The 27442-nt window shown below is 37.4% G+C and overlaps 1 protein-coding gene across 10 annotated transcripts in view; it reads right to left on the reverse strand.

The window, feature by feature from the left end:
* BCAS3 (BCAS3 microtubule associated cell migration factor) overlaps positions 1 to 27442 on the reverse strand; it is a 565907-nt gene that overhangs the window by 276625 nt on the left and 261840 nt on the right. For all 10 annotated transcript variants that reach the window (XM_082439975.1, XM_082439967.1, XM_082439969.1 and 7 more), the window contains 2 exons: positions 8234 to 8334; positions 5294 to 5490 (listed from right to left, as the gene is read on the reverse strand). In XM_082439975.1, the coding sequence (XP_082296101.1) occupies positions 5294 to 5490; positions 8234 to 8334 (298 nt within the window). The remainder of the gene's footprint in view (positions 1 to 5293; positions 5491 to 8233; positions 8335 to 27442) is intronic.

Here is a 27442-nt window from a genome sequence, read left to right on the forward strand (position 1 = left end):
ATTAAAGAACCATTCATTCTAAAACAAGGCAAACAGGGGAGCTGCAGTCCCTTATTCTCACAGAAGGCTAAAGCACAGCATTCTCTACACTCTAGACCTCTTCTTCTCTTTGTATGTTTTCAATAGATTTTAAGCAAGGGACTGAAAAACTGAAATTAATTTAAAGGGATAAATTAAGCAGCATGGGAGAGGACACAAAACACATCATACTGAAAACTTTGGCATTTGCAAAGGAGATGAAGAGTTTTGAGAATCTTCAAATTCATGAATAGAACCATGCCTTCCTTAAAAGACAGGATTAATAGATACAAATTTTGAGTCACTCCCTTAAAATCCTTAATGAAAGTTACTTTACATATGACAACAAGCATAGGATAACAAAGCTGTGTTGGGATGTGGCTGCCAGGGGGTTAGCTAGGATTACTACCACCTAACTGAGTTACCTCCATAAAATTATCAATTAGCATTGAAGAATCAATTAGAGTCTCAGCAAACTTGCAATTTACTACATACAATTTCAAGTTGCTTGGGAATGGCAAATCTATAAATGCCAAGAGTCTATTTCCAGTTGTATTAGATTAATACTATTCACACAAAAATTTCTGTATGGCTAAAAGATCCGAGAGGCCCAGGCAACTTAAAGGAATAAAGACTTGTTATAACAATATAAGCATGCATTTTTGGTGATTCGTTCATTCAGTAAGTATTTGCTGAATATTAATCATGTGTCAGTATTATTCTAGGAACAAGCAGAAACAAAACACAAAATACAAAGTCTGTGTGCAGATATACAGTATAGCATGTGGACATTCAGGACTGATGCAAAAGAAAACTGGAGTGTGAAAATGAATGAAATAGGTAATTAAAGCTCAGAATGAAGAAATGGGGGGAGGAATGTATGGTCCACAGCAGATCGAGATGATCTTATGGAGCTATAACAGAAATTGGACCTGTATACAGTATTAGGATGTGTATATATGCAAAGGGGCAAGAAGTGCCCTTTAAACACAGAACTAGAACAAGTGAACCCTTGGAATTGTGACCAAGCATGATAAATGCAGGGCATCTTGAAGAGTATGATTTGGCTTAAGCATAGGGTTTATAGTGGATACTGGTGGAAGATAAGAATCGATTAGCACCATGGGACAGATTATAGAAGGCTGACATACCAATTATGGACTACAGAAAAAGAGTCCTTTTTTTAAAAATAATTTTGCTTTTTACATTTAGGTCCGTGATCCATTGAGTTAATCTTTGTGAAGAGGTATTTTTGTTTGTTTTTTTAATAAATTTATTTATTTATTTTTGGCTGCACTGGGTCTTCGTTGCTCTGCGGGGGCTTTCTCTAGTTGCAGAGAGTGGGGGCTCCTCTTCGTTGCGGTGTGCGGGCTTCTCATTGCGGTGGCTTCTCTTGTTGCAGAGCATGGGCTCTAGGCACGCGGGCTTCAGTAGTTGTGGCTCGCAGGCTCTAGAGCACAGGCTCAGTAGTTGTGGCACATGGGCTTGGTTGCTCCGCAGCATGTGGGAATTGACAGGCGGATTCTTAACCACTGCGCCACCAGGGAAGTCCCAAAAGAGTCCTTACTGAAAGCACAGCTCGAATGTATATGCATTTGTTGTATGAAAGAAAGAAATGGAGCGGGGTGGGGGGATGAAAAATGATGCATTTGATCTAGTACTGGAAGTTGGAAATGTTGATGATCACTGCTGTAGTGGACGATAATGGTGCCCTAACCAGTATGCCTTCTGCCCCAGCTCATTTTCCCAAGCCAGTCATGATAATCCCATCATCTCATGGTGAGATTAATTAGCTCAGGGATGGGCAGGCCGAAGCAAATGTGGGCCAGTGAGAAAAGAGGAAGAGTTTATTTGACGTTTCTAGAAGAGATGTTTTCTGGGTCTTATAAGAAACAAGAAGCTAGCCTGTTAGACATGCTCAGTGCATGCAAATCAAAGCTCCTTCCCGGTCTAAATAATTTATATGGCCTAATAATTTTCCTATTATTAATTCACTTTATAGCATTGGAGTTTCTGAATCATCCAGAGTTGTGGGTGGGGTGTGGACTGGGCTATAGATGAAAGAAGATTGGCCAAGAATTGATGTGTTGAAGCTGGGCAATGGATACACAGGGGTTAATTCTATTATTCTCTTTAACTTTACATATTTTTATATATGCTTGAAATTTTTCCATAATAATAATTTAAAAAAGACCAAAAAACAACTGGTGGGGGTGATGGAAATGTCCTAGAATTAGACTGGGGGATATAGCACAACATAGTGAATGTAATAAAGCCACTGAATTGTACAGTGAATTTTATGTTATGTGAATTATATATCAATTAAAATCATATGGTCAAGGTGTGAAGATCTAATGTATCACATGGTGACTATGGTTGATAAAACTATATTATATAACTGAAGTTTGCTAAAAGAGTAGAAGTTAAATGTTCTCACACACAGAAAATTCACAACATACATATATAAAATAGATCAGTTGATGGATGTATTAATTAACTAGATGAAAAAATAAAATGATAAAATAAAATGAAATTGATTTCTTAGGAGCTAATCTTGAATGGAAAACTAGGTTTTATATTTCACTTTCTTTTACATTATCTATTTCTCAGGTCTATTAATAAATATTTCATTGACCTTTTTTACGAGTTAAATCCCTATTCCAAATAAGGAGCTGGTATTAGGTTAGTCATGCCTAACAGCCATGCCTGCTATAGATATGACAGCCACCAATACACCTGACTGTTGCCATTTTGGTTAGGATACAGGGAGGCAGACTACCACAGCATCAAGTAGTTCTTAGCAATATGAGGTATAGGACAAGGTACCAGGTGTAAAGGGTCAGTTGAGCCAAAAAATCTAAACAAGTCTTCACAGTTTAAAGGAGAAGGTAGGGGGCGGCTTCCCTGGTGGCTCAATGGTTAAGAATCCGCCTGCCAATGCAGGGGACATGGGTTCGAGCCCTGGTCAGGGAAGATCCCACATGCCGCGGAGCAACTAAGCCCGTGCACCACACCTACTGAGCCCGTGCACCACAACTACAGAGGCTGCGCTCTAGAGCCCACGAGCCACAACTACTGAGCCCATGTGCCACAACTACTGAAGCCCACGCACTGAGAGCCTGTGCTCTGCAACAAGAGAAGCCACCACAACGAAGAGTAGCCCCCGCTTACCGCAACTAGAGAAAGCCCGTGTGCAGCAAGGAAGACCCAACGCAGCCAAAAATAAATTAATAAAAATAAATAAATTAATTTAAAAAATAAATAAATAAATAAAGAAGAAGGTAAAGTCAACAGCTATACTGCCATTGTGCATAAGCCTAAAGAAATGTAGAACCAGAGGTGAGGAGCTGGGATAAAGTGATAGTGGACAGGAGTGAGGAGAATATAAAAAGTGGGATTTCTAATTGGATGCTGGGCAGGAAATGGTACTAAACAGGACACATAATTGAAATGATGTGAGGTAAATCTGAATTTTCCATCAAAACTGTGTTCTAATGGGGTTAAGGTCATAACCAAGGGCCTATATGCTCAAATGTTTAAATATAAACTACAAGTGAAATAAAAATAAAATTATAAACCTGGGACTAACATAAAGGTTTCTAATATTTATATGTTCCCAACAAAAAGGACACAAACAATTTAAATACCGGGAGCTCTTTAGTATAAGAAAAAGAAAACTCCCTGAGGAAAATTCTGGAAGGATTTCAGGAATAAAGCTCTGTCTGAAGAAGCAAGTTAGAGAGCTTTTAGATGAAGAACTGTATCCAAAGTAAGGGGTAACTAAGAAAGCTAGAGGAGGTCAAAAACAAAGGAACAGGGGACTTCCCTGGTGGTCCAGTGGTTAGGACTTCACCTTCCAGTGCAGGGGGTGCGGGTTCGATTCCTGGTTGGGGAGCTAAGATCCCACATGCCTCATGGCCAAAAAAACCAAAACATAAAACAGAAGCAATATTGTAATAAATTCAATAAAGACTTTAAAAATGGTCCACATCAAAAAAAAAAAAAAAAAAACTTTAAAAACAAAAAAACAAACAAAAAACCCAAAGGAACAGAGCTGTGTATACAGGAGCTGGGGATGTCCTCCAAAGAAAAGGGACAGGGTCTTATCAGAGTAGCAGGTGACAATCATCAGAAAGAAAAAAAGGTGGGGGGAGAATCTCGAGAATACTTTAGTAAAGAGAATAAACATAGTTTCATGGGTCTATTTTATTAACATTTAAGTAACAAAATAACCTATAAAAAATTTGAATACGCACTGAATCACTAAGCTGAGGACTGACTCGACTTTGTGAAATTGGATCATATTTTATAATTAGTACCTAGGAAAAATGGTCTAGCACCCACTGTATTGTCACTATTGCTCACATCTTAGGGAGAAGTGCCACTTCTAGAAAGCTAAAGAAAATATACTGAACCAAAAAAAGCAAAAATGTATGGAAGAAATAAAATACAAAGAAAACTAAAATAACAAACTAAAATACTTAGAAAGGTATTACAGGAGACATGTTTCATTATATGAGTTATTCTTAAAGAAGAAATATCTAGGCCTAATCCACCTCTGCAACAGCTTTTGCATTGTTATAAAGATCTGTTATTAATGTTGACAAAGAAGTAGAATAAAAACATATTTCCAACATAGGATTGGGACACATTTTTCCACAATTTTTAAAAAAGAGATGCAAGAAAAAGGTCAGAGGGCTATTTTAGATTCAAATAAAAATACACTGTAGAACTTTTTTTAAAAAGAACACAAGGAAAGGGAGATTATATTGCATTAGACTAAGCCCTTCACTGTCTGTTGTATCCTAATGTGTCAAGTCCTGGTGTAACAAATTAAACTGCTAAGCAAACAGAAGAGCACAAAAGTCAAAAAGTTCTCAATTACATTAAAAAAAAATGCTAATAATAAAAAGCATACTCTGTAAGCTACTGTGATTCTTACAAGTGAGGATCGAGAATATATATGATGAAAATATAGCGAGACAGATAAAGAGATAGATATTAGAAATATGAGAGAGGCATCATAAAATAAGATGGCTTTAAAAAGTGCAATGAATATTAGATTTAGGGAAGTACCATCCAGAACACAAATATTTATTGGATGTGATGAGATCTCACATAAGATCCCCAGTGATAATAATGAACCACAAGTTACACTGTATGTATTCTGCAACGTGATAAGCGTCAAAAGGGGAAATGCAAATATTATCTAAGATGTTAACTACAAATGAACATATTAATGTGTTCAAATCACTCTCTAGTTCTTATTTCTTACCTGAGACTGTTGAGATCAAGATCATCTGTATCAAAATCCGAAAGGGGCTGTGGAGTATCACTTGGACCATGAGACTGCAACACAGATGAACTGGATGATATGACTGTGGTTTGGCCTGAGGGATGGATGGTTTTGAACTGGAACTGTGGACCCATCCACAGACGTCTGTGGGGTCCGGTGTGCGTTACAATTTCTACCTGGAACAGATTAGGAAGCATGATTGAAATGTATTAGGCTCTCCCTTTGAGAGCCTTTCATGATCCACCCCCCCACCCCAATCTCATCTCTGAACACTCACATTCTCCAAGAAGCCCATCTTAACCAAGTGGAAGAGGGACAGGGCATCTACAATCAAAAGGTGATGACAGGGACTTCCCTGGTGGTCCAGTGGTTAAGAATCCGTCTTGCAATACAGGGGACACTGGTTCAATCCCTGGTCGGAGAACTAAGATCCCACATGCCGCAGGGCAACTAAGCCCGCGTGCCACAACTGGAGAGCCTGTGTGCCGCAACTACAGAGCCCACGCGCTCTGGAGCCTGCACACCGTAACAAAAGATCCCATGTGCTGCAACTAAGACCAGGCGCAGCCAAAAAATAATAATAAATAAATAAATTAAAAAAAAAAAAAAAAAAAAGGTGATGACAATAGCAAACTATAGAGACATTCACTACATCCCTCTACGGGTTCTCACCAAAATATATCAATACCAGAAACTCACTTTGTGTATGTGTAAATATATGTGTGTATATGTAAACACAAATATACATACACACACACATGCACCCCACAAATATAACACAAAAATCACATGAGAATAAAAGTATCAGTTGCCTGCCTCATATACTGAGCACTGGCTCCCTAGGGACTACGTTTTTCACTCGTTCTAGACAGTACTTACCACTTTGTGGGCATGCAGTGAATACTACACCTATCAATCCACAGATTAAAAGTAATTCCTTCATTGAGGACCAAGCTCATGACAAATGTGAAGTTGTTCTTGAACTATCCAAGGAAAAGAAAAGGTCTGAAATAATTTAATACCCAAAGCCAGTTTCTTTCCACAATTAAACACTATAATATTTACTTTACTGCCCTCAAAATCCTCCAAAATTCACTTTTAATGGAAGAGAGGACTATATATTTTCCCTCAAACTAGATTTGTCTTCAAAATACCATTTCTTAATTAGATTGTTTTCTCAACTACCATGAACATTCACATAGGTATTTTAAATGCTGCAAAACAGTAATACCAAAATGCTTTATGAATTTCATGCTCTATGGAGGGGGTACTGAATGTTGCCAATATTAGACAATGCAGAGAGTAGGACACAGGGTAAAACCTAAAAATAAACATGTGATTTTACAAATGAGCAACTTGAATAAGAGATTAAATATGCAAACCTTTGGTAAAACACTATTTCTCAATGTCTTGTAATTGCTACATCCACGTCTGTATACATACTTTATGGAATTGACTAGCCATGTGCCTTAGTTTTGCCCTGAGTTCTTTTATATTTAATCACATTTCTCTGATTGCAGTGATTAATTCTTAACAAAATGTAACTGAAAAGGTTCACGGAGTGCAGCTCTGTGTGTGTAAGTCCTAAAGGGCAAAAGCATCACGGTCTTGGAACAATATTCACATTCCCACTAATCACAGGGAGAAAACTACTCAGATTTAGGACAGTGATTTCTCATTCAAGGAGCTGTATTCAGCAATGTAAATGAGGCCACAGATAAAGCATTCTGTGTATTTTAAGCTCAAAACCATCAGTGTCACAGAGCCGAGAGGTAAACAGATGCCTGTGCAATTTCACTGAGGCAACGGCCAGATGTTCCTGCTCACTCCTCTGTTGTATGCGGTACAAACATATTGTAGATACTTTCACACTGACAGCACACATTACCCCTTTTTCTAATTGAAAAGTTGAAGTGAAGGACAGTGGTTTCTTTGCCAGCATTCTTTTTTTTTTTTTTTTTACTTTATCGTGGTATCCTCAAGAAAGTATGTATCTCCATATGCATCAAGCTCCTTCAAGGAGCTTCCTGGGAGTACTTTTGGTGTGATGAAATGTATGTCACCTAGAAACAATTTGATTCTCCAGTTCCCAGATTCCCTTTAGTTTTTCGGGCTCCCTTCCCTGAGAAAGCAATGAAACTGCACCCGGCCTCCACTGAGGCACCTGTCTGATGAAAAGCCGCTGGATTGGTAATCTGAGACCAGTCATTAACTTCACCAAATGATGTCAGACTTGAGACAGACATAACAGCATTTGTAATGAAGTCACTTGTAATCTCATCATTTTGAAATCTGCCTGAGCATCTTTTATTTCAAAGCCCTTGAGATGAAGACAGCTTCACCTAGCAGGGAGAGGAAGGGTCAGTCGAAGCTGTTACAGGACTGGTTTCGAGACCGCTAGAAGCGGCATTACAGGAGCTTAGGAAAGGAAAGCCAGGCGGGCACTTGTGTAGATTAGAATGCCTAACTTTCCTAATCAAAGTATGGGCCCAATCTTCAGAAACTGTTGCCTCCACAAAAGAAAAGCCCAAAGATTGCTGAATGGCTTCACTGTTTTAACAAGGCCAATTCTTATTTTAATCCAAACAGTCCATCTGAAATCCAAGGTCCTGGGGGATACGAATGGATTGTTTGAAAGATAGCATATTTTATGCTCTCTGTGTGAAAGCTAATGTACACACACACACATATATATGCATATGTGTGTGTATAAAATATATGTATATGTATCCCTGCAGCAGTATTTATGAAAAATTCTTAATATGGAAAGACAATTGATTAATTCTTCGGGAATCCTAAAAAAATCCCAATTCTGCCCATTTTCCTCTTAGGAAAATAATTTTTAAAATTCAAGAAAAAAAGAGCTAATGGATCTCTGTTTTCTGTCACTTTAATAGACCCGGTGTTTCAGAGTCTTACCTGAGACAGCCACTCTTCATCTTCCTGCCCACTATGGTCAGAAGCTAAACTGTCATAGGACCCATGCCGAGTAATGGGCCCAGGACTTCCAGGGGGAACCACTGCAGGAGAAAGAAAACGTATTTAAACAACTTTAATCCATGCAGTGAAAAAAATGAATGTGGGCATAACCATCCTGAACACTGTGGTAATTTATAAGCTAAAATAAGACATTCAATGCACAATTCAAATAATTAACGAACAAGAAAGACTGAATTTCTGAGGAGTAAGAAAAATCTCCAAATAAGAGTACACTTTAAAAAACATCTGCAGGAATTTAGTCATTACGTATATCACTGTTAAAGAAATACACAACTAATTGCATCTTAACAGCACAAGTACATTAAGGAACAGTGACAACTCCATTGCCCACGCACCAATGTAACTCCTAGCCTTTAGGACACTTCAGTCCTCTCCATCTAACAATGAAATTAATTTAATGCAGTTCCTATAGTTCAGGAAGGGGTTTTTAAAACAAATCTCAAATAAGATTCTTTAAGAGTCTATTTAATAGTTCATATAAAGGGAAGGCATTAAAATATTTTTAATTTTATAACACTTTTAGTTCCTAAAACATTTCATTTATCCAAAGAAATGTTTCATTTTTTCTGGATACTTCAGTAGTTTCTCTGATTCTTAGGTGGTAGGATATAGGCTTTAAAACACAAAGAGGCTGCTTTCTCATACAAAGAAGAATGTTTGCTTAGTCAAAGCAATAAAATGATTCGGCAAACATTTATTGAGTTCCTAATGAACCAAATACCATCCCAACAGAAACTTATTTAAAGTCCCATACTATTTTTTTTTAAATTTAATTTAATTTATATATTTTTGGCTGCGTTGGGGTCTTTGTTGCTGAGCGCGGGCTCTCTCTAGCTGTGGCGTTCAGGGACCACTCCTCGCCACAGTGTGCGGGCTTCTCATTGCGGTGGCCTCTCTTGTTGCGGAGCATGGGCTCTAGGGCACGCAGGCTTCAGTAGCTGCGGCGCTAGGGCTCAGTAGTTGTGGCTCATGGGCTCCAGAGCCAGGCTCAGTACCTGTGGCACACTGGCCCAGCAGCTCCGTGGCATGTGGGATCTTCCCAGACCAGGGCTCGAACCCATGTCCCCTGCACTGGCAGGCGGACTCCCAACCACTGTGCCACCCAGGAAAGTCCCTAAAGTCCCATACTATTTATTTGCTTATTTTTATTATAAAATAGACTTCATTTTTAAGAACAATTTTAGGTTCAAAACAAAATGGATGAGAAGATAGAGATTTCCCATATACTCTCTCCCTCTGTATACATTTTAATACTAAGAGAAATAAAGCAATAAAGTACTGAGGGGAAATAGAGAAAAGAAAAGGAAGAGAACAGAAGAGGACGGAAAGTTGGTGAGTATTAAAGAAACCTAGAAGAAACAGAAAAGAATGAGAAAAAGAAAATAATCTCAGAATTTCTACCACCCAGAGATAGGTATATATACTTCATTATGTGCATCTGCCTTAGGCTACATTCCTAAAAATGAAATAAAAGGATATGAACATGTCTAAATTTCTTAATGCATATTCCCAGAAAGAGTTACACTTCCATGAGCAGTGACTGAGAATGCTAATCTCACAGCACTCTTGCCAGAACAAGGTATTTTGAAGAACTAAATCTCAGTGAAACAGATATTAGTGAAGTAGACAGAGCAGAACATAGGACAAGATTTTAAAGAAGACGTACTCACAAAAACCTTATTTTAACTATCTGGGAGAGGAGAAATGATACCAGTCAATTACTCATCAGAGGGAGATAAATAGTATTAAAATACAAGATTTGCAGTGGTTAAAACTATTAGCTATTGGTTCTTCAGATTCATAGTTCTACAGCTGAGAGGCATGCTGGCATCTGGCACAAAACACAAGTGATCACCAAAGCATAACACCTAATTTCTTAGGATTTTGAATATCATGAAGAAAAGAATACCATAATAATCAACTAATATTTAAGCATCCTTTTAAATAATTTTGGTGTATATTGCAAAGATGATAAGTAAATTTATGTTTGCAAAGGCTGAGTTGTTCCCCAACCATTTGTATTCTTTTTAATAAATAAATTTGATATTAAATTCTTAATACAGAACAGAGCAAGAGTATTCTTAATACAGAACAGAGCAACAGAGCCTCAAAACCCCACTCCCTAAATACTAGTCAAGAAGGCAACTACAGACAAATATCTAGAGGTCAGGACACACTTTGGAACGCAGTTGAGGTGAGAGAAGATTTTAAAGAGGTGAGGGAATAGGCCATGCAGATATCTGAGGGGAAAGTGTTACAGAGAGACTATCAATTACAAACATTTTGAAGTGGGAACATGAAGGAAATGTTTCAGTAATGTCAGGAGGCCAGTGTGGCTGCGAGTGATGCGGCAAGTTGGGAGTGTTAGATGAGTCAGGAAGGCAAAGCGGGCAGGGATCACCAGACGGTTTAGGGCTTTTCTTCTTCTTTTTTTCTTTTTTTTAAAAAATAAAGCTAGGGTAGACAGAAAGATATTGGAAAAACTTAAGAAGAAGTGAGAAATTATACCCTTGTGTTACTAACTAGTACCTAATGTGAATTTTTTCCAAGCGTTTATAATGTACTCTACATATGCTGAGCCTAGGCTACTACCTGTTGCAGAATAAGCATTCCATAAGTATTAGGTGAATAAATGGAGTTTTGCATTCTGGAATAAGTAATGATACCAGAATGGTAGGACACTTATTCATCCATCATCAAAATGGGATAAACTTGGGAATTCCCTGGCGGTCCAGTGGTTAGGACTCCACGCTTTCACTGCCGAGGGCCTGGGTTCAATCCCTGGTGGGGTAGCTAAGACCCTGCAAGCTGCAAGGCACAGTCAAAAAAAAAGAAAAAGGCAAGGGGTGGGGTGGGAGGGGGGATAAACTTAAAAATAGTCCAATGGGGCTTCCCTGGTGGCGCAGTGGTTAAGAATCCGCCTGCCAATGCCGGGGACACGGGTTCAAGCCCTGGTCCAGGAAGATCTCACATGCCGTGGAGCAACTAAGCCCGTGTGCCACAACTACTGAGCCTGCACTCTAGAGCCTGTGAGCCACAACTACTGAAGTCCGTGCGCCTAGAGCCCGTGCTCCGCAACAAGAGAAGCCACCGCAATGAGAAGCCCACGCACCACAACAAAGAGTAGCCCCAGCTCGCCACAACTAGAGAAAGCCCGCGTGCAGCAACGAAGACCCAGCACAGCCAAAAATAAATAAATTAATTAATAAATTTAAAAAAAATATCCAATGGCAGAGAATGGTGAGGAGTAGGATTATAGGTGAAAAAAGGTTAGTTATGAGTTGATTATTGTTGAAGGTGAAGGACAGGTACATGGAGAGTCATTATACTATTGTTTTTTGATTGTGTGTATGTTTCAAATTTCCCACAGTGAAAAGTTTCTTAAGAAAAAGAAAAAGAAGAAATCTCTTCCTCCTCCTCCTCTTCTTCCCAGCCATTCTGTTTCCCAAAGGAAGTGGTAAAAATACCAAATGTATATCTATGAAAAATTAAGTCTGAATCCTGAATTTCTAAACTGAGATTGTAAGAAGAGTTTCCATACCTTATGTTCACTAAAAAACAGTATTCTAATTAAGAATGCTTTGAAGCATTCAGAAGATTCACAATATAAAAATACAAGTGTGGTGGAATAATATTTTTCAACATAAAATAAATGTCCTTCCCTCTCTCTCATATTTCTTTATATTTAAAAAATTTCTCCAATCCAGGTAAGAAGAACATTCCATGTTTACTATCTCGGGGAAGCAATGATACACCTGGTCACAGAGAAAAAAAGAATTCAAAAACTTGACCCTGGGATAAGAAAAAGAGATTGAAAGAATGATAGTTAAGAGCAAAGTTTCCATGCTCTCCAAGCAGCTAATTATTAGGAAAGATATATTGAGATTGGAGTGAGAGTACCATAAACAGAAAGGGGGAAAAAGAGGGTTCCCAAGGAAGGGTATGAAATGACAGAATTCAGAAGGAGTTTTTGGGATGAACAGCTGTGAAAAATCCTATTTTCATTCTAGGGTAGAGTTCAAGGAAGTAGCAGGAGATTCCACACGTGCAACAGTAAAGAAGCTGTGCACATAGTGGGTCTGCACAGCTGAGCCTGTGACAACCTCTCTAAGTCCCCTATGATGGGATGATGACTATTTACTATGTGTCCAAGAGTAATATGGACAAGGTCCAGGGAACTGGCAGACTTTGAAAAGGCTTTGAAACAAGGATGGATGTTGCAGAGATCTACATGAACCAATAGCCCATGATCCGGCAGGGAACTGGGACATCTCAGTGGTGAAAATGAAGATAAAATGATCCCTGGTCAGGGAACTAAGATCCCACATGTCATGTGGCCAAATAAATAAATAAATACCAGCTATTATTTAAAAAAAGGTTATAGTTGATGAGATTAATTTTTCTGTACTTGTTAGGATGGAGGCACAAAAGAGGACTTAAGAGAGTTCATTTATAAAAAAATAAGTTACATATATTGCAAGCCTGAGTTTAATGGACCAATATACCTACCTTCTATCTAAAGAAACATGGTTAGTATCTTTTACTTTTACCAACTGTTCTTAGATAATTAATAATCTTGGGTTAGGAAAAGGATATGGAATTTTGAAATAAAAATCTCTGCCATGTTCTATCCCTACCTTTAGTACAGTAATTTAAACAAGCCTATCCATCTAACTAAAAAGGATACACTGTCAATTTTCTTTAGAGAATACAACTTCAAAAGTACTGCCTGTACACACAGGCATTTGATAAGTATAGATCAACAACCAAGGGCAGGATGAGCAGATCGTTATGAGGTAACTGTGAGCTAGACTTTGTTTATATCGTGTTCTCAGGAAAGCAGATCATGCTTCTAGTGAGTAAATAAAAGCTAAAAAAAAATCACTAAGTGTATTTTGCTGTCTTACAGTGATATATGAGTGTGTGTGTATGTATGTGTGTATTCCTATGAATATATTTATATATTTTATATGTGTTTATGTGCAAAGCAAACAAAAACAAATCTGCTTCAGCACTGACCTTTGCAAATTAGTCCTGTTAATCAAAACTCCCAAAAAACTTCCAAGTCAGTAGAACAACCTAAGTAAAATTATGAACAGAAAGATTAAATGGTCCTCTGATAATACCCCTATGTCTGAATCCCATGTAACAAAATTCTCCATTTGAAAATGGAAAATGTCAATTCATAATATAACATCTCAAATCCCTAAGTAGTCAGGAAGAGGATCAATGAGTATAGAATTTTTACAAATTACCCACATAAAATATAGTAATTAAATAGAGTTATAAACATTGTACTAACAGATATCTAAAGTGACATGCTGAAATCTCCTTTTTAACACTAGTTAATGGAATATTTGAAGGTTAGGATATGTAGGTTTGAATCAAGGTTCCAAGAATGAGTTATTACTAGTCCTGGAGAAATGTAAAACTCTTGACATTTCAGGGTGTTTTACCCGAAGTAATAACAGTGTACCCTCAATTCCAAGGAATCAAATTCTTTCGAAAATCCCCAAAAAGTAACAGCTAGATCTCAATAGCCTGAGTTCATCCACAACAAATCTAGTCTTCCAGTTGAAAGACAGAGATACATTTTTACCATTAATATATTGAATACACTTTATATTAGAGCAGGTAATTACTTTTCTCAGTGTATTGGGCATGGTTTAGATACTCCAGAAAAAATCACATCTCCTAACTACGGAGTTTATAACAGGGCACACAGGATCTAGATATTCCATTAAGATGAAAGAATAAAAGGAATAATTATTTGCTCCCAGCACCATTTGTCCTTAAAACAGTGAAAGAAAAGAGTTGACAAATGCATATGAAAGTTAAAAGACTAACCACATACACGTTATAAGCATCCTTTTTATATAAACTGACAACAAAGCATAATGCTGAACAATGAGCAGTGCTTATTTATGAACCCAATGAAGGGAAAATCTATTTGGTTCTGTTATGTTCTTGTTCTAGTCTTCCCTGCATCTCCTGAACTCCCAGTAATAAATTCTCTTAGCTTCAGAGGACACAGCTGCTAATGAAGCACAGGCTCTCCTGGAGCGAACTCCATGCTCCCAACTTCAGGACATGCTAAAAAGCTGCTCTACTCCCTGAAATGAATCTTGGTAGTACTGGAATCAGGGAAATCTACTTCTCAAATAAGGGGGGAAATGTTGATCCAAATGGTATCTCATTTTTTATGTGAGATGTAGCTCTCTGCTTTAGCTTCTATTGCAAAGCCTAAAATATGTTCACATGCTGAATAAACAGCTCTAGAAAGAAACTTAGAGAGTCTTTTAATATGAAGAAACAAAAATGGATCCAAAGGTTTTTATTTGGAGAAGTGAGTGAGAGCTGGGTCATACTGACAGCAGAGTGGGCGGTAGAATAAAATATTCTTCAGATTCAGGACCAGACACAGCTTTTGTTTTCCCCTACTCCATACCATATCCCCACCAATCCTCTGTGAACAATAAAACCCTTACCATGCTGAAGTCTTTAGTGGAGACCTGAGAGGTGAATAATGTTGTGCCAGCATTATTCAGTCCTTTAGGTTATTTAGGGGAACAACATTCCTTTTTCTAGCAACAGAGAAATTTGTGAGTTAAATGACATCATGCTGCCTTGAATGAAACAGCTCAGGCTCAAAGTTCACCCAAAGGCCAACAGTGATAAACTCTCATCCAAGGACAAACTTCAATATATTTTTGGTACTTATTAAAAACAGCATTTATATAGCAGCCGTACAGTAAGAGAGGGTTCTTTACCAAACTCTGTTTCTGATCAGAAAGCACTCAGGATCTTAGGAAGAAATTCTGCTTGGGAATGTAGTTCTTAGGACAGAAAATAAAATTTGCCTTTTAAGAAGAAAGGCTCAAAGAGAAATAATCCGAAAGCAAAATAGTCTAAGGCATTTCCTAATGAACAAGCAATTCACAAAAGAGGAAATACAACGGCCAACAAACACACATAAATAGTAGTAATCAGAGATTTGCAAAATTTAAGAAGTTATGCTTTCATACTATCAAACTGACAAAAATTAAACCCTGGTCTTTTTAAAAATAATTTTTTAAAAAGGGAGAAGGCTCAGGTCAAAAATACCACACCTAACTACCTTAAGATAAAGGTACCTACTTATTCTTATTGAGGGAGTGACTCTTAATCTCTACTGAAGTCTGTAAGTTTTCTCTGTAATTTATAAATGTTTCCATTTAAATGTAAAGGAATTCATTGAATTTCACACACAGAGTAATCAAGCAATAGCACGATATATTACTGGCTATTCTGTTTATTAGGAGCCATCTCCTGTATCAGTGCAACAACAACTGAAGTGTTACAATACATAAAAGGGAACAGGCTTTACCTACGTTATATATTAAACGGATCAATGATCTTCCTTGCACCCTGACCCTGCGGTACCATAGATGTTCTCTAATTAATTATTAAAGTTTTCTAACAGTCAGTCATTGTACATCTCTGGTTTCACTTTCCTTTTATTCCACATTCCCAGAAGAACAGTCACAGGCAATATATAATTAGAAAAATGACATACCCTCATTGTTTATGAGATAATAGATTTCACTGGATAACTGACAACCCTAGGTGCATCTCCTCCCCACCGTGCTCTGTCTCCCTTGCCCTACCTCCAAAGCATCATATAATATTCCCACAGAAGACATAAACTAAGGAGCTTTCATTTGTTATTCTTGCTACCATAACCGTCATTTGCCATTTCGCATCTGGACAAGTTGTACCTGGGGATAGACTGGAAGGGTTCACAATTTAGTTTTGCTCCTCAGTGTAACTCTAAATATCATAAAATGAACAGAAAGAATAAAACACAATGGCTTCAGGCTGTCAGCAAGATCAGCTACTCCCCTGAAAATTTCTAACCGTCCCAACTTAATAGGCTGCGACAATCCCTTCAAAACATTTGCAATTAAGGTCACTTGGAAAGATGTACACAATTTAATGTGGATTATGGCAACTCAATTCATAGTACAACTATATTATATATACATTAAACCAGTAGCAGGATAACTAGAAAAGTGAATCCACCCTGACTATTTTAAAGGATCATACAATGTCTGTATAATACCTTGCTTGCAGCTTAGAGATAACAACTTTGTCTTACCAAGGGTTAGATAATCTGTCCAGAAAAATAAGTCTAAATAACAACAAAACCATTCTTATCAAAGCTCACCTTTATATAACTGTTACCTCACGGGAGGAAATGAGCATGGCTGGGGACAGGGGTGACTCATTTTCCACTAAATATTTCTTGATACCTTTTAAATTGTGTATACCATGTACCTATTTAAAAATTTATAATTATAAAGTTATAGAATAAGCACACTACAGTTAATATGGCTAGAGAAGTCAATCCAAGAAGTTAAGAAAGGAAAACAAAGAAATAAAATGTGTATCAATAAATGATGGAAACCAGTGCATGAAACATAAGTTGAGCTTATAGCATATCGAGTCATACATTCCCCCCGTTTTCTTAGGTTTTGTGGCGTTTTCTCTAAAAAGGGAAGTAGAAGTGCTTATATACACTCTTTCTCACACTCACTCTACATGTATCTGTTTATCATTATCTCTGTATTTACACACACATATCAAATATAGGACCAGCTTTTAGCAACTGCTCAAGTACACATGGTAGTGTATGTTTCTGTTGAGGGAAATGACTATTTGCTGGAAGCTAGAAGCTCTTTGGTGCTAATTCTCTGTAGAATTACGAGCTATAATATTTCGATAGTGGTAACTGTATTCTCACAGCTAACCCTGTATGTTAGAGGCAGTTCCTTCAGGAATAATCAATTCTCTAAATTCAAGGAACACTCTAAAATATAATATCCTCTATTAGATTGAGATGAGTAGAGGTTAGGCAGAAAGTATTGCAAATTGATGTCTTGAAGGTAAAAAATCACTGTTTTGGATCATTAAACCACATTCAGTCATCAATGTACCAATCTGTACAAGTAGGCAATAGGCCAGTTATTGGAAACGTATTGTTCCCGATCTAACCTACAATGGCACAGTTGAAGAGCAAAGAGTCTAATGTACTCAGTCCAGCCTCCGCAACAAGGTCTTACAAAACGAATATAAAGGGGAGGGAGTCGTTTGGAAATGTAAAAACGGCAAAGAGCATTTTTTGCAAAGAATTAATGCAGCTTCTTCCACGCTTCCCTTATTTATTATCTAGTTACATACCAGATAAGGCCAGATCATTATACAGCAGGAAGAATCAAGTACAGATTTTCTCTTGCCTAAGCAAAAGAGGCAAAGTTCTCTTGGCATGGAGAGTTAAAAGCTTTTAGTTGTGGAAGACATCAACATTTTCAACCTATACTTAAGAACATAATTTAAAATCTTTCCAAACAATCATTAAGGATTCTTGATATGTTCCATAAAATAGAGAAATTAAATGTTTAAGATTTTTACCTCTAAATAAATCAGAAACATCACAGAGCCAAGAGGACTGGGGAAAGAATGAGATGGAGAATACTGCCTTACAACCACCGTATACTTTTCTCTCTTTCTAAATGCAGGAGAACATTTTCCAAGGCTTGCTCTTCCCTCTACCACTGCACAACGTACAACTACTAGAAAGACCTATCTCCTTATTATTAACTCCTTGTCATTAGATACATACTAAAGTATTCATAGGTAAAAAGATACAAGAGTGGGTGGCTTTCTCAAAATACTTTTATCCACCATACATTAAAAAAAAAAAAAAAGATTTTAAGAGAACATAAGAAATAAGAGTGGCAGAATGTTGTTAATTCTTCAAGCTGAGTAACGGGCAGACTCATTATACTATTCACTATACTTCTGTGAACGTTTGAACATTTCCATAATACAAAAAAATTTTTTAAGGCTGTTGCATGAATGAAAAAAACAGCAAACATTTCTTGACCCGCAGTTGGACACAGAGCCATCTTGATTCTTTTCTTGGCGAGACTAGGAGATCTATGAAGTATTCAGGACTATGTTGTTTTCCCACAGCACCATACGTGTGAGGATCATCCATATTAATACCTTTAGCCTTAGTATAATATAACATTTAATTTCTATGCTCTATAACAAATTGCCATAGTCCGTCCTTCCGTCTCCCCTTCTTTCCCTCTTTCTTTTTTTTTAAAGATTTTTTTTTTTTTTTAGTTCCGTTGGGTCTTCGTTGCTGTGCGCGGGCTTTCCCTAGTTGCGGTGAGCGGGAGCTACTCTTTGTTGCGGTGCGCGGGCTTCTCGTTGCAGTGGCTTCTCTTGTTGTGGAGCACGGGTTCTAGGCATGCAGGGTTCAGTAGTTGTGGCACGTGGGCTCAATAGCTGTGGCTCGCAGGCTCAGTAGTTGTGGCTCGTGGGCTCTAGAGTGCAGGCTTAGTAGTAGTGGCGCACAGGCTTATTTGCTCCGCTGCATGTGGGGTCTTCCTGGACCAGGGCTTGAACCCGTGTCCCCTGCATTGGCAGGCGGATTCTTAACCACTGCACCACCAGGGAAGTCCCCTCTTCTTTCATTCTTTTCCTTTCTTCCTTTTCCCCTCCCTCCCTCTCTTTCTTCCTCTCTCATTGCCTTTTTTTTAAAAAAAATCACCTAAATAATATTATATGAACACATGGTCACTATAAACTTCAAAAAATATGGAGTAAAAAACAAAAGGCTCACTGGAATAGTGAACAATGATTCCAATGATAAACTCAGAAAATCAAATGCCCTTCTGGCATTTCAGAAGTCTGGGGGTTGAGAATCTTACCTTTTATGTAAGAGTTTCAGAGTTTTAAGGCAATTATCCAGAGAAAAGCCTTTCAGAATGCAATGGACACCAAGAAAAATCCCAATTCCTATAAATTACTAAGGTATTGAAGATGCTCAAAACAAATAGGTCTAAGAGAAATTTTCATTTGCATCAATAAATTAGAATTGCTAAGAAAAATTTCTTTCTATAGGTTTGAAAATGCTCATGTTAGAGCCATACTTGCCCAGATGACCACTTAAAAACAGAAGAGATAGGATTTACCACAAATGTTTTCTCTTCACTCTTGTTTGTTAACAACAAAGCTGTGCTGACTGATAGTATCTCAGTCATAAAGCTCTTGGAATGGATAGAGGCAAGAAGGACCTCAAAGGAGAACAAGAATACTATTTCTGTTAACACCACCTACAAACCAAAGCTAATCTTTGGTAAGTTTTTATTCTATCCAAGATAATGTGTAAAGCTTTTTGGATGAATTACCTCATTTAATCTAACACAATCTTGTAAGGTAGGTATTATTCCCATTTGAATGGCAGGTAAACTAAAGCCCAGAGAGGTTAAGTTATCTGCCCAATGTCACCCAGCCAGCAAACAGCAGAAATGGAATTTAGAACTGCAAACTCCGAACACCATGTTCTTAACCTGAAGTATAAACTGTTTCAATTCATGATGTCTTTACATGGTAAGTTCATTATTTTAAATTAAAATTTTCATGTGAAACATCTGAGAGTTGTTTATCCCCAAATATGAACTATATCACCGATTTAGTCTCCATGATTCCTTTATTTCATGTCTTAATATAATCATTTTTCTCATCTTAATAAACAGCTATGTATACTGATCAGAGATACCATATAAAGCTATCAAATAATGGGAAAAAATGACTTTGAACAGAAGTCCCAACACAAGGAGGTTACAGATATTCAAGGAAGCCTTACATGTAGTAACAGAAAAGAAAGTACTTTGGACCACACCTTACATTCTCTATAATACCCCTGAGGAATCAGAAGATTTCATTTTAGAAAATATTGGTTTGGTTTTATACTTAAAGTATAAGTGACATAACCATGGGAGGACCACTGGTACCTAGGAAACAGCCTTGGAAGGCAGCAGAGTGCCCAAGGGAAGAAAAAAACAGTAAACCCAAAATATTCTTATAAATCTCAGCTCTGACCCAGACTTGACATCATGTAAGGGAGGTTCTGATGCTGTTCATGTGGTCATAAAATACAAAGAAAGCATAGTAGAAAAGGCAAGAAACTAATGGTATAAAGGCACTCCAGTGTTTCTCATCTCTCCACCAACTTCCACAGAATCACATGGCAGAAAGCCTCCTGTCATATGACAACAATAAGGAGAACAGATTCAAACTGGAGAGAGACAATCCACGGCATTCACCCACCTCCCTTATGCCTTGGTCATTTGGTTGGTTACCTTCAGTAAGAAAGACCATGAGAAAAAGAAGAAATTGAGTGATGATAAAAGCTTATACACCATCAAAGCAAAAAGTAAAGCTTCTGACTTTAAGAAGAGACTCCAAGGGCAAGATGGACAGACAGGGGTGCAGCTGAGAACTGAGCAGAAAGGCTGAGTTTCCCTGGTATTTTCTACTTTTCTGGAATAAGAACTAAAAACTATTATGCAGTCAGGAGGGCCTGAAACATACAACAGAGCAGAAATTATTATTTTTTTATGATCATGTAAAGGGCAGTGGCCAAGAGCAGCCCTTCTGTTAACAACAAAGAGGTGTAGGTAAACACATAAGCAACGCTACCATAAAGTGGAGATTTTTGTTTTAACAAAATCTATATTTATATGATTATATTTCCCATGGTTGAGAGTGGCTATAACTAATGGATTCCCCTCGTTCTCCTAATGCAGCCATTTGTCAATTCAAATACAGAATGTCCAATCAATTTTGATGTATTTAGTAAGCAATTTGTCAAATGGTGCTATAATCCAGTTAATATATTAATTCTTGTCATGGAGAGAGTTCTGACAACTACATGGTTTTCCATAACTGGTTTGGAGAGAAAAATCTACGCTGGAACTCAACGGTCATTCTTTGGAGGTGACACTTCTGTGTCCCGGGATCCGAGAGCATGCCACCGTACATCACTTAATAGGAAAACTGCTTTGCTGAACTAGACACCTGGGGTCTACTGGACGGTGTGGCTGCCAGTTCATTGTAATACTGGTTTTCTTTGAATGTGTGTTTCATATATTTTTAATAAATTGATCAAGCCAATATATGTGACACTAAAAATGCCAAGTATGTAAGCTTCCGAGAGAGGAACAAGGCTTTACCAATGAAATGTATGCATCTTAAACTTAAAAAGTACTTTTATAAACACTTTCCCCTATTCTTAATGTTTCTTCATATGAACTGCTGAAGAAGTGGCTCTCAATCTTTTATTTTCCTATCCCAACATCCTTCAGGTAAATGACTGACTCCTATCAGTACTTAACAGGGCACTGTACTGTTAAGGTCACATAGTAACCATTAGTCAAGACTCTTAGAAGGCCACCTTCAGCTTACACAGTGTGAAGCTCTGGACATGACAGTTTTCTTACTTTATATTTCATCCAATAATCACTATGTTATCTCCATCTTTTCCCCAAGTCTATCTATGCACTGGGGGCTGGAGAAAGAACCACGGAGATTTCAAGTAGGTGTCCCAAATTTATATCACAGAAGAAATCTGGACTATAGTGATCAAGGAAGTAGCAAGTTCTTTCTCAAACTTTTCAGTGGGATATTTAATCACTACCAGTTTGGGCATGGCAGGAGATAGAAGATAGGTTTTTAATGTACCACAGATAACCTCCATGGGTGTATTTCGCAAATACTTTCCAAAGATGATGGCTCTATCCATTCACTATGTCCAAACCTTTCCTTATTTCTCTATCAGGAAATGCAAAAGCAGACATGAAGGCAAATCCTTTCTAGAAAACAATACTGAAAAACATGGCAAAAAAAATTTGTTTTAAACAGAAGAAAAAGAAAGAAAGATAAGAGGAAAGGAACATTACATTCATCTTCCAGACGCTAGGCTCCCCTTAGCACATTTATGAACCATGCGAGAGCAAATTGTCAGAGTGATTTGGCACAAGCCTGTGTATTTAAAAACCTGCCATGTGCACTAGTCCTCCAGACTACCAGACGTCCCATTGTTTGATGTGTCTGCTGAGAAAGGTGCCCTATGTGTCAGAAAAGCACACTGAATATTTTTCAATGACCCAGGGGGCAGAGGTCGCTTATTATAAATGGATAATGAGACCTAATGCAGTGCTCTGAGTATGGACAATGAAAGGGTCTATCCATAGCCCCTGGTGGATTGGTCATTCAGGCTTTTATTTCCTCTGCACACTTAATGGAGTCAAACAATTGACAGAAATTCTATAGAGAAGGCTGAAACTGAGAGAAACAACTGTATTCTAACTCTGATAGACAGATACAAATAGTGACCCTGAAATGGCGCCACAACTCCCGTCACCACTAACGTAGCAGACAGCTGTAGCATTCCCCCTAGATTCCCATTTAGTCATTTGTTAGCAATTAACCTTACTGATGGAAGTGATGGCACATCAAACCACAAGCTCCTGCCAGTATCAACCCATTACATTATTGCAGGTAAGCAGACACAGACCATTCTCTTTAGTTCCTTATTTTTGGAGAAAAAGGCAAACAGATATCCCTGTACCCTCCAACCTATATCCCCACTACCCAACTAACAAAATGCATATTCAGGGGTATCCGTATCTGAATATAAGAACCTTAAACTCTGGTGGGATAGAGTAAATGACAGCAGAAGCAGAGGTACTCACGGACTAGAGGCTTTATGACCAATAGATTATTTTTCTTTAATCTATCAGAATCAATGTTCTATCCCAGCCAAATCTGCCAATCCGATGGCAATGAATATTAATAGCATAAATGGAAAAGAATATACTGTCAGCTGTACCTGAAAAAAAACCAGGTCATAAAGCAACCTACAGGGCTTCCCTGGTGGCACAATGGTTAAGAATCCGCCTGCCAATGCAGGGGACGTGGGTTTGAGCCCTGGTCCTGGAAGATCCCACATGCTGCAGAGCAACTAAGCCCGTGCGCCACAACTACTGAGCCTGCTCTCTAGAGCCTGCGAGCCACAACTACTGAAGTCCACATGCCTAGAGCCCGTGCTCCGCAACAAGAGAAGCCACTGCAATGAGAAGCCCGCTCACGGCAATGAAGAGTAGCCCCCGCTCACCACAACTAGAGAAAGCCCGCGTGCAGCAACGGAGACCCAACGCAGCCAAAAATAAATAAATAAAATAAATAAATTTATTAAAAATAAAAATAAAGCAACCTACAGGAACAGTAAGTTGTGATGTCACACAGTTGTGTAAAATAAAGTAAGCAAGATATTTAAAAGTACCAAAAAACCCTCTATAAAAACTTTTTTGTTTCATTTCAATTTTAAGAACAATTATGACAGGAAGGTGGTTTGACATGTAATTATGACAGGAAGGTGGTTTGATATCATTTCTCCAAATGATAAATACTACAGCAAATGACAGAAATGCCAAGACTTACTTCAGAATGGAGTATAGGTCATTATGTTGTAAAATATGAGGACTTTTGATGGTGAAACATCTCAACAATAAATCAACGATGATAGAGAAACCCAATGAACTATTCCATAGGTGTGAAGATCTATGTAAAGATATGGGTATCAATAAAAAGCATGTATCCCATAAACACAAAGGGAAAGAAGAAGGAAAAGGGGGTACTCTAATCTAAACTTTTTGATTAACTATATGATATTTTTTCATTGAGGAAGAAAATGTATTCAATTTCATAATGTTCCCTAAATTATACAACATATATATGGCTAAATTCAGGGTCAGTATGTCTCAAACTTCTAGTCTCCTGAAGAAAAACACCATTCATTTCACTAAAATCATTTCTCTATGGAAGGACATGTCAGTGGATAAAATTAGCTATAAATAAGAGAACCCATCAAATACAACTCAATATGAAGTGGTTTCTTAAGTACCTCAGATATTCAGACCTAGATAGAGCAGTATGACACACCCAATGACCAACAATGGACTATAAATACTCTATAAATAAGTCTTACATTACAAGTTTCCTCTACAGGAGAAAAACATTTCTTTCTTTCCCCTTCCACCCTACCCAATCTTGGGCAAATATTTATTATGGACAATGCAAGGAAATAGTGTTGAGTACCTCCACCATACTTGGTACATACCACAACAACGATGCAATCCAGGATGTTAGGTTAAATCTAATGTGACACTCCAAAGAGAGCAGCTCAGAAAACTGCTGCACATTTAACTGCTTTGCCAGGGCACTGATAATGACCATGGTAGAGGAGAGCAATACTTTTTTCTTCCTTTTTGTATGAGTATGTTCAAAATAGATCACCACTGTATTGTAAAACCAATGAAACAAGACAGTAAAATAGGCTAAAAATGTCTTCAACTCTAAACCCAAAAGTGTGACTTTGTATTACAAGGAAAAATATTTCCTATTTTTACTCCCACAGTTGTAGCCGGTAGGCCAGCAGCACAAAATGTAGTTGGGAATTAAGATCTCTAGAATCTAACCTTAAATATGCTGCCTACTTGTGTTTTTCATACTTCTATGGGTAAGACAAATTTCAATACTAGCTTTAGGTATTATCTACTTCATTATATATACCGATTTAAATAAAAGTGCTAGTAAAGTCCAAGTGATCAGTAAAGCAAAAACATTTTTAAAAAGCCGATGTATCAATAGATAGCCCAGCTATTGAAAAGTAAGGTTTCAGGTGGAGCTTTTAGAATGATTAACACCGCCTTCTTACATGTTATGCTGTCTGTACCATAATGGAACCTCATCTCTTCTCTCTAAATTCTCTCTAGGATAAAATTATTTCAGAGAAAGCTTACATCAATTACTAATTATATATCCAAACAATCTCAGAAAGGAGCTCAAATCTATAAATACACACATGGAAGGTTCTGAGTTATTTCCAAGAACCTACTGAATATTACCACTAGGATACATACTGCATGCACCAAAACAGATGCAACACTGCAATCAGCAATTCTCTCTCCTACTCTAGGCAACATATTTCTCTTTAATATTTCAATGAATGGCATAACCTACTGTTAAGCTAGTCATCCATTCCTCCTCACTTTTCTTCAGTAACCTCATATAGTCCCAAATCCTACAGAGGCAACTTGCTCAATTTCTCTGAAATTCAGCCACTTCTCTCCATCCCCACTAACAATTAACTTCTTCCTTCTTTGAATTTCTTTTTTTTTAACTTTCTATTTTATACTGGAATATAGCCGATTAAAAATGTTGTGATAGTTTCAGGGGCACAGCAAAGCGACTCAGCCATACATATACATGTACCCCGTCTCCCCCAGACTCCCCTCCCATCCAGGCTGCCACATAACACTGAGTGTACATGTCAGTCCCAAACTCCCTAACTATCCCTTCCCTCTACCCTCCCACCCCTGGTAACCGTAAGTTCATTCCCTAAGTCTGTGAGTCCGTTTCTGCTTTATAAATACGTTCATTTGTGTCACTTCTTTTTAGATTCCACATATAAGCGATATACGATATTTCTCTTTCTCTGTCTGACTTACTTCACTCAGTATGACAATCTCTAGATCCATCCATGTTGCTACAAATGGCATTATTTCATTCTTTTTTATGGTTGAGTAATATTCCATTGTATATATGTACCACATCTTCTTTATCCATTCCTCTTTCGATGGACATTTAGGTTGCTTCCATGCCTTGGCTATTGTAAATAGTGCTGCAGTGAACACTGGGGTGCGTGTATCTTTTCGAATTATGGTTTCCTAAGTCATTTCTGTGTCAGCAGCTATGGCTTGAATTCTCTGTACCTCCTTCATCCTTCACCATCCTTTCTATACCAATTAATTCATGCTATTAACAAGCACTTATCACAATGTGTTATAGATACTCATATACATGTTTTTTATTTGTATTTATGTTAGGGAAGGTAATGAGTCAAAAGTAAAGGCAGCAGAACTGGTATAATGTAATATCAAGATAATACATAGGATTTAAGGACCAGAAATGTAAAAAATAATTAGGGTCACCCATATCTACTACTGGCCACATAAAAGAGACTAGATTTACATTATCTCCTAAAATAATTAAATTAGCCCTAAGCAAAAGGTTATTTTGAACCCTCCATAACAAAGCTTAAAAACAAACAAAGAAAGAATCAAATTTATTCCAAGTAACTTGACTACATCCTAGGAAAACAGAATAATCCACCACTCAACAACATGAAACCAAAAATGCCCAGCATCCTATCAAAAATCATTAGGCACATAAAGAAGCAGGAAAGCACACCAAGAAGAAAAATCAATCAATAGAAAACCCCTAAGCAATACCAGGGTGAAAAGAATTAGCACACAAGGACTCTAAAACAACAATTACAAAATATATGTCTCGTATGTTCAAACAGGTACACGATGAGGAAAGAAATGAAAGATATAAAAGAACATCCAAATGGAACTTACAGATGAAAAATATGGTATCTGGAATGAAGAATGTGTTGAATAAAACAGATTAGACAGCAGAACAGAAGACAATATATATAAATACATAGAAATACAAACTATACAAAATCAAACAGAGTGAAGGAAAGAGAATTTTTCAACTCAACAAAGAATCAGTGAGCTGCGAAAATATCAAGTTGTCAACAGACATATAATTGGAGTCACAAAAGGAGAGAAGCAGAGTGACAGAAAAAAACTGTGAAGATGTAACTGCATTAAAATTTTCAAATCTGATGAAGATTAAAAATTCACAGATTGAAGAATCTCACAGACTCCAAGCAGAAGAAAACCACACCACAACGTTATGGTTTAAATACTTTTTCCTATTTTTCTATATTATTTCTATTGTTTTTATGTTTTCTATTTCCTTGATTTCACTCTGATCTTTATTATTTCCTTTTTTGTGCTTTAATTCGCTCTACTTTACTAGTTCCTGAATGTGAAAGCTGAGTCATTGATTTCATTTTATAACATGGGCATTTAGTCCTATAAATTTCACCTTGAGTAGTGATTTAGTGCCATCCCACAAATATTTCATTTTTCTCTGAAGTTTTTATTTTGAAAGAATTACAGATTCATAAGAAGTTGCTAAAATAGTAATCAAGATACAGAACGATCCCATCACCATAAAGATCTACCGAACCCTTTATGGTAATATTCAACACCCTCCCTTGTACTCTGTCTCTCCGCATGATGTTCTTAAGAATCATCCAACTTGTTGCATGTATTTATACTTCAATCTACTATTTTTTTTCCCTGAATAGTAGTCTAA

Source organism: Balaenoptera physalus, assembly GCF_965194825.1.
Source record: "Balaenoptera physalus genome assembly, chromosome: 20".
Lineage (NCBI taxonomy): Eukaryota > Metazoa > Chordata > Mammalia > Artiodactyla > Balaenopteridae > Balaenoptera > Balaenoptera physalus.